This window comes from Nematolebias whitei, chromosome 15 (genome assembly GCF_014905685.2).
Source record: "Nematolebias whitei isolate Nwh7 chromosome 15, NemWhi1, whole genome shotgun sequence".
NCBI classification, from domain to species: Eukaryota; Metazoa; Chordata; class Actinopteri; order Cyprinodontiformes; family Rivulidae; genus Nematolebias; species Nematolebias whitei.
This window is the reverse complement of record NC_056512.1, coordinates 21,834,396-21,842,529: the sequence shown is the minus strand read 5'-3', so window position 1 is coordinate 21,842,529 and position 8,134 is coordinate 21,834,396. Positions and strand designations below refer to the sequence as shown.

The following is an 8,134-nucleotide window of genomic DNA, read 5'->3' as shown; positions in this document are numbered from 1 at the left end:
ATTAAAACATTTAAAGACCTGAAATATTTCAGTTGGTGTGCAATGAATCTGAAATATATGAAAGTTTCATTTTTATCATTACATTATGGAAAATAATTACCTTTATCACAATATGCTATTTTTTTTAGAAGGATCTGTATATACATACATATACATACATATATATATATATATTATTTTTATTTTTTATTTTTTCCCCCTCTGTTTAAACATTATAGGTAAAAATGCTGAAAAACCCACGCCATGCCACTTGGTTGCAAGAACGTTTGCATTACCACCAACATACGGAGAAAAAACATTTTTAACTTCGATAAATATTCTCCTAAAACTTATTTTTAACGTTTTTCTTCGACAAAATTTACAATTACCTCTGTTATTACCCTTTTCGGCGCACAGTCAAAGTTTGACGGCGACAGGGTCACGATAAAGTGAGACAGACGTAGAAAAACAATAAAAATAGCTCCATTGTTGTGTTTTTTAGAGAACAAGTGACAGAGAGCATGAGTGAAACAGGCTGCTATGTCATTGTTTGTGTGTGGAATGAATGGAAACCAGCCCTTTTCAAAAATACTCAGAGAAGTGTTGACAGGGTCTGGGTATGTATTGTTTGGATTTGACCTCTCTGCACATTAGCTCTGCCTCTGTGTTTGAACAGCCTTGTTGTGCCGTACATGTGAGCAGAAACGTCTGCAGTGTCTTCTTGTCAAAATAACTATAATGATCTGATACATCTCTTTCAGTAAAATATCACTTATTGTTAATCACATATGAAATTTGTCGTCCACAAATTGAAATAGGAATAAAGTTATTTTGATCAGCTCGTGCCTGTATTAACAGTAAATAATAAAACATACCAATAAACAAAAGCAATAAGTTCATCGTCAAGAGGAAGTGAGATGATTTTTATATACCACCAGACAGGGTATGAGGCAATGTTTAAATAAAATAATTTTAGCCAGTCTATATATTTTTTGTATTTAATATTGTTACATTATGTCACATGCAAAATACAAACTGTCTTGTGCGCTCATTATTTATAAATGTTGCCGATCACTCTCACCGTCAAAAGAGACATTTCCAAATGGGTTGTTGCTCAGAGGCACGTTAGTTCCCCCGTAGTGTTGCTGGCTGAGCATCCTCTCTCTGAGCACTTTGCCAAACAGCAGCGCGCCATCATGATACCCAGCCACATAGTCATTTATCTGCTGACGGCACTGAAGGGTGTCAAAACTAAAAGTTTATTTCTGCTTCAAAACACGTTTCCCATTATGATCTTGTGTTTGAAGCTGCGGCTCACCGTGCTGTTGTACGAACAGTTTGACACATCCGAGTAGTTCCTCTGTGGCAGAGTGACCACCAGGACGTTCTCCATTCCCTTGGCAGACGTGGAGTTGACATAATATGCAGGACTAGAGAAAAATAGAGTTGTTCCACTTTAACTGTGATACTATTTATTCTTCCAGATGTCTCCTTTTTAATTGAAAAGAAGCGCTGAGAGACTGTTGTAGGGACAAAATGGTGAAACTGTGTCTTACTTGTAAACATCAAGGAGAATAAACAAGGTGTCTGGATGGATCTGGTGCACCTTCTCTTTGATAGAAACAATGTCATTGATGCTCCCGCACAGAATGAAAACTAGAAGGCAAAAATTAGTTTCAAGGAAAACATTTGGATTCACTCATACGTTTGAGTTGTACAACTGTAGTCTGCTTCAAAGAGTAACAACAAACCAAAAATCAAATGAGGAAGAGGACAGCCGTTAGTGTTGAAGCTAGTGTCCAACGTTGTGTCCTCTGTTGTGCATACACAGAAGCTGAGGATAACCTATTTTATTTCCATAAATTAAAATATAAGCTTCAGGTTCAGTAAATAACTTTCTATTTGTACATAACAGTTTTTGAATGGCTTTAGTCAATCTTGCCACTTCTCTCAAAATGTGTGATTACTTTTAATTTTGAACTAACATGAGATCAAATCTGCGTGGTCCAAAACTATAGACCCATGGATGTAAACATCTCTTTTCTTTCTCAGAATTAGTGAAGTCTTTGACTTTCTGCTGTTGCATCACATTCTGCCTTATCACCCAGAATAAAGACCCTCCTATATTCTCTCCTCAGCTTATTAGAACATGGCAGGATTGGTTCTAATTTGACTACAAGCAGCTGTCAGCACAACGGTAAAGCCACAAGTGTATCTGCATTTGGTTGTGCTTATTGACCTGCCATTGTGTATCTGTTCCTCCTTCCTGTTCCTCTCTAACCCAGCTGGTCGAAGCAAATGGCCGCTTGTCCTGAACCTGGTTCTGAGGTTTCTTCCTCATGAAGGAGTTTTTCCTTTCCACTGTCGCCTTCATGCTTGCTCAAGATGAGAGTTATGTGATGGAGTTAAATTCAAAGCAGTCTGCTCCTCAGATAAATAGTGTTAACTTATTATTTTTACATATGAATGTTTCTGTTCAGTGCCCTGAGATGACTTCTGTTGTGACTTGGAGCTATATAAATAAACTGAATTGAATTGTGTTCATGACGTTGTCACAATCACAACTGTAAACTAGGCATGAGGCTCACGTGGTCAGTCCTGCTTTACGTTCTTGAAGACTAAGCCACACCGGAGCATCGGTTTGTAATTTCCAACATGTGTTTCACGGAAGGACCCTTCCATGAAACTAAACAGTCATGTAAACACGATTGTTAAATCCTGGTTTTTGTTTTATTTTTCAGCTGAGGCGACTGTCTAAATCAAAGCCCATACTGTGCAAAAACAACCTTGAGACAGTAATGCATGCGTTCATAACATCCAGGCTCGATTACTGCAATGTGCTTCTTTTTGGAATCAGTCAGACCTCCATTGCATGTTTACAACTTGTTCAAATGCTGCAGCCCGATTCTTAACTGGTACAGGCAAAAGAGAGCACGCTACTCCAGTTCTGGCCTCTCTTCACTGGCTCCCAGTTCACTTTCAAATTCATTTTAAAATCCTTCTGTATGTTTTTAAATCTCTGAACAGTTCTGGCCCCTCTTATCTCGCTGATCTGCTGCAGCCATATGTCCCACATCGCTCTCTCTGAGGTCAGACCAGATGCTTCTATTGGTTCCAGGAGCTTGTTTTAAGCTCAGGGTTGACAGAACCTTCTCTGTTGCAGGTCCAAAACTGTGGAACTAGTTACCTCTGCGTGTCAGGCAGGCTCCATCTCTCACTGTTTTTAAGTCTCGATTAAAAACTCACTTTTATTCCCTGGTTTTTGACACTGAGTTGATTTTAACTTGTCTGTATTCTGTAATGTTAGCCAATGAGTTATTATCTTTACCTATTTAGATCTATGTATTTTATGCAGTGTCCTTTGCTTGTTTGTTTCTGTTATACAGCTCTTTGGTTGGCCTTGTTGCTGTTGTTAAGTGCTTTATAAATAAAGTGGTATGTGAGCCTCACTTCATCCAAATGCTGCCACGCATTCCTCAGTGCTGCACCGTGAACCCAGATATGCTGCCACCGCAATGATAAACCGCCACAACTTCACTGCAGAAGCTTTATGCATGTTCAAAACTGTTGAGGACCTTAAAACTACATTCTCAGTTCTCAGTAGATGGTCCTTCAAAGATTATCTATGTTCTGGACATTTTTTTTCCATCAAAGTCATCATCCTGTGTGATCAGAGCCTTTCAGAGGGAAATTACAAAAATCAAATCACGGTTCATATTTTGGAAACCAAGAAAGTTTTAGCAAACTTCCCCTGATTGCCTCTTTAATAGATGTTGAGCTGAAGTAAGGTAAATAATTATGAAAAACCCACTGTTGCTGTGTCTCTGTGAAGCCTGCAGTGCCCTATTCAGTTCAATCTCATTACGTAGCATCTCCCTTTTTGTGTGTGAGGCGAATCTGGCAGAAGGTGCTTCAAATGCATTGATGTACCTGTGGCAAAAGCAAAAAGCTGATGGTGGCAGAGAACGCAAAACAAAAGTAATGGGATTACTCAGATTCATTTGTGCTGGCTCACCAGAAGCAGTCCTCGCTTACATTGTTGGCCTTTTTATAAACATAGAACTTTTCCCAAGGATCTTTAAAGGGCAATGTTTCATTCTTGAAGTTCAGAAACATTTCACTGACTTTTCGAGCTGGAGGCAAAAGGCGAGTCAGTTTGTGTTTAAAGTCACACGAGAGGCCGAAGCTCCCAGCGGAGATGATAGGGATGCTCAGAGTCAAGCCAATCTCCTCACTGCAGAGTAAAAAATGTGGGAAAATTCAAAACTCAATTAGCTGAAAGTTAAGTGTTTAATGAGAAATACACCAGTACTTACTCAACCAACTGGAAGGTGGCATAGGTGCAGGACGGTCCCAACATGACACATCCAACTTCATCAATGCTCTGCAGCAGGAAGTTAAAGAAATACTGGTATAAGTTCATCACAAATGTTTATACTGTAAATGTATCATTCAGAGTAAAACAGTGTCACATCACTGACAGGGCTCAAATGTGTTAAAAGTTAAAGCAATTATATATATATATATATATATATATATATATATATATATAGGCCATTATTGACAATGATAATTCACAATTAAACTCTACTGGGGTCATCCAAAGAGTTATCTACAAGTAAGACATCATTTATTCATGTGTTTTACATTGAACCACACTTCAAACGGTCTGAAATGTTTGGTTAAATGTTACACCTAATTCTTAGATTTTCATATTTCAGCAGCTTTCTCAGCTGTGGTGATGAAGCAAAAGTAATTTTTGATCAGCTGGAAGCCCAGAATACAACATCATATTCCAGCGTTGCATTCAGGCTAGCTTATATGATTTACTTTGTGGTTTTACTTGTGGCATGACCTTTTAGCATTTCATTCATTGTTTGAAAAAAAAAAAAAACAGTCTGCAGAGAAGAAGGCTGATCACCGACAGTGTAATAACCATCTGGTCATAAAGCAGAATGTGCCATCTGAAAGGTAAGAAGAAGAAGCTCAAACCACAACGATGGACCTTTCTGCTGCACAAGTGGAATCAGGAAATAACTTACAGAAATTTGCATTAGCTGCACATAAAAGTTACAAGCAAATATTAGATGGTGTGGTCTCACAGGGAAATGATGCATTTAAAGCAATCCTTGAGGAAAACTGATTTGATCCTAATGAGTGTTAATAAACGTTTAGTGTTTTAGTATTCATTTCACTTACATGTAACATCTTTATTATGGCCACGCCTTCACAGGTGCTGCTCCCACAGCCCTGCCTGTTGTACACGGTGGTGTTGAGCCCTTTGTAGTTAGCCTTCAAGGTGAAGTTCAAGCCTTCATGGAAACAAGAGCAGAGTCATTGATCCAAAAGAAATTTACTTTATCTTTTCTTTAATAATAACCATTTTCTTCCTGAAAAAAAAAAAAACTCTCATGATTTTATTTTAATCCATTAATCCAGCCATCCATCCATGATCTTTTACCCACTCCTTCCTTTTTGGGGTGGGGGGTCACTGGCGCCGATGTCCATCTGTCACTGTGCGAGAGGCAGGGGACACCCTGGACATGTCTCCAGTCCATTACAGGGACACATAGAGACAAACGAGACAAACAACCATTCACTCGCTCACTCACACCTAGAGACACCTGAGGCTGTTAGACAGTCAGGATTATCACTGTGAAAATTACTGTGAAAAATGACTGAAATGCCACTTGATTGATGATATGTGCTGCTGACTATCCATGCTGCTGATCTCATGCTGCTGATTTATTTCATGTTGCTGTGTTCATTCGTCCTCATCTGCTCACACAGACTCATGTTTGTGCTGCTGTTGTTTGGTGCATTGTATTGTACTATTAGTGCTTAGTGTATTCCTATCGTATATATTCCTATATATTCCTATTTCTTAGCTCTTATTAATGTTTATCTTTACAATTTGTATTTTTGTTGGATGTAACTGGGATCCTGTGTACATAGTTTCGTTCCACCTCATGTACCACATGTGATGTGAATGACAATAAAGACACCATGACAATTTAGAGTTACCAATCAGCCTAACATGCATGTTTTTGATCTGTGGCAGGAAACCAGAGAACCTGGAGAAAACCCACGCACATGCAAACTCCACCCAGAAAGGCCCTGGACTGGGATTTGAACAGGCAACCTTCTTGCTGAGTGGCAACAGCTCTACCATCTGCGCCACCGTGCTGCCATTTTATCTAAAAGAAAATAACTCTAAGCATCACAAGTTGTATTTAAAAGTTTGATAAAATGAACGTGACAAGCATTTAACAGTTTGAGGGCAATACATTTATTTAAAAGCAATTTTTTGTTTATTTTGATGACAAATTAAAGTTTTGCAATGTGGTAATAATTAGTAATGGGACTGTGGATCAGTGGTTAAACTGCTAAAAAATAAAAATAAAAAATGCTGCCAGCTTCAAGGCACCCAAAGCTGAGACTGTATCACCTCTGAGAGACTGCTTACATCTGATCCACACCGTTTGATCACCCTCTAACTTATTCCACCGTCGTCTTTATCTTTCAGGACTTCTGGTTTTTATCAGTGTATTGAGATCTGCTAGCTCTTACTAGCCTTAGCTTAGCTTAGGCTTCGGGTTTCATCATGTGCATCGTGTGCCAGATGTTTAGCTACAACACTGCTTCGTTTGAAGATGATTGTACAGTGGTTAAAGCAATCGTCATTCAACAAGAGAGTCGAAGGTTCTACGGGCAGCGTGCAGTTACATGTTGAAGTGTCCCTGGGCAAGGCACTGAACCCTTTATTGACGTAGATGTGTCCTACTGGTGTCTGAATGTGATCCAAAGCACAAATTAAAGCCTCTTGAATCTTTTAGCCTAACTTTTTAGAGATGTATCGGAACGCTGTGTGTGGATGGTAAATGAGGGCACAGGTCGTGTTGTAAACACAATTTGAGTAACCTGACTGGCTAGAAAGATGCTATACAAGTACCGTCTATTTACCATTTATAACTAAAAACCAACAAAACCCCAGATTTATCTTTGAGTGACGAAGTAGTTGTGTATAGCGCAATCAAGTTTTAATTTCATGCTTTCAGCTGTCGCTTTATGGATCTTTATGCTCTTTACTGGTATCAGGCCGTCTCAAGAAACTTCTTCCTATCCCTTTATCTTAATCGATGTATAAAAGGTTTAATAAATGTAATTTATAAAGACTGTTTGAGACTGTTGTATTTTAGGACCACCCAAGAAATTACCAAAGAGCTGTTAGCTGAAAACTTGACACACAGTCAATAATCAACTGAGGAATGAGCATTTCTCAGATCCTTGATGGTTCTTTTTAAGACCACTAAAAATACCAGGTCTGGTGCTTGGAAGTAAAGTATAAAACTTTTGCACAGAACTGTGTCTTCTGGCATGCATTAAACATAAATATTAAAACTAAATACCAAAAAATTTGGCATCTGGGTTATTTCAGCCAAAGACATTGTTTAAATTAGATACTATTTTAAATATGTAATATTCAGAAATTCAGAGAGACTTCTTTGTCATTCACATCACATGTGGTACATGAGGTGGGATGAAACTATGTACATAGAGTCCCAGTTACATCCAACAAAAACATAAATTGCAAAGAAATACATTAGTAAGATCTGAGTCATGAACTAAGAATATACTACATTCACTAAACTAAGAATACACAGACTAAGAATACGTTAAACACTAATGTACAAAACAATGTGCCAAAACAACAGCAGCACGAACATGAGTCTGTGTGAGCAGATGAGGACCAATGAACACAGCAACATGAAATAATCAGCAGCACGAGATCAGCATCATGGATAGTCAGCAGCACACATCAACAACCAAGTGGCATTACAACGATTTTTCACAGTAATTTTCACTGTGATTTTTCCTGGTTAGAGAGTGATGAGTTTAACAGCCCCAGGGTAGAAGCTGTTCCTCAGCCTGGTGGTTCTGCACTTTCATTGAACCTTTATTTTAGACAGGTTAATTCCATTGAGCATCGAGGACTCATTTACAAGAGAGACCTGATTTCAACTAAGATTGATGACAACGGTGGACAACAACGACAACAATAGACAATCATAAAAGAGGCATACAGATTTTTTTATTTTATTTTTTTGCAAATTAAAATAAGATGGCCAAAAAAGTAGCAAAAAACAGCTAGATT

The 8,134-nt window shown here is 38.4% G+C and overlaps 1 protein-coding gene across 1 annotated transcript in view; it reads right to left on the bottom strand.

The window, feature by feature from the left end:
- The window catches only part of gucy2ca (guanylate cyclase 2Ca), a 36,215-nt gene that overhangs the window by 25,104 nt on the left and 2,977 nt on the right, over positions 1–8,134 (bottom strand). Inside the window, exons 2-8 of the mRNA XM_037689478.1 lie at positions 5,179–5,291; positions 4,296–4,363; positions 3,995–4,213; positions 3,791–3,909; positions 1,536–1,635; positions 1,298–1,409; positions 1,061–1,214 (exon numbers count right to left, since the gene is read on the bottom strand). Coding sequence (XP_037545406.1) covers positions 1,061–1,214; positions 1,298–1,409; positions 1,536–1,635; positions 3,791–3,909; positions 3,995–4,213; positions 4,296–4,363; positions 5,179–5,291 — 885 coding nt within the window. The remainder of the gene's footprint in view (positions 1–1,060; positions 1,215–1,297; positions 1,410–1,535; positions 1,636–3,790; positions 3,910–3,994; positions 4,214–4,295; positions 4,364–5,178; positions 5,292–8,134) is intronic.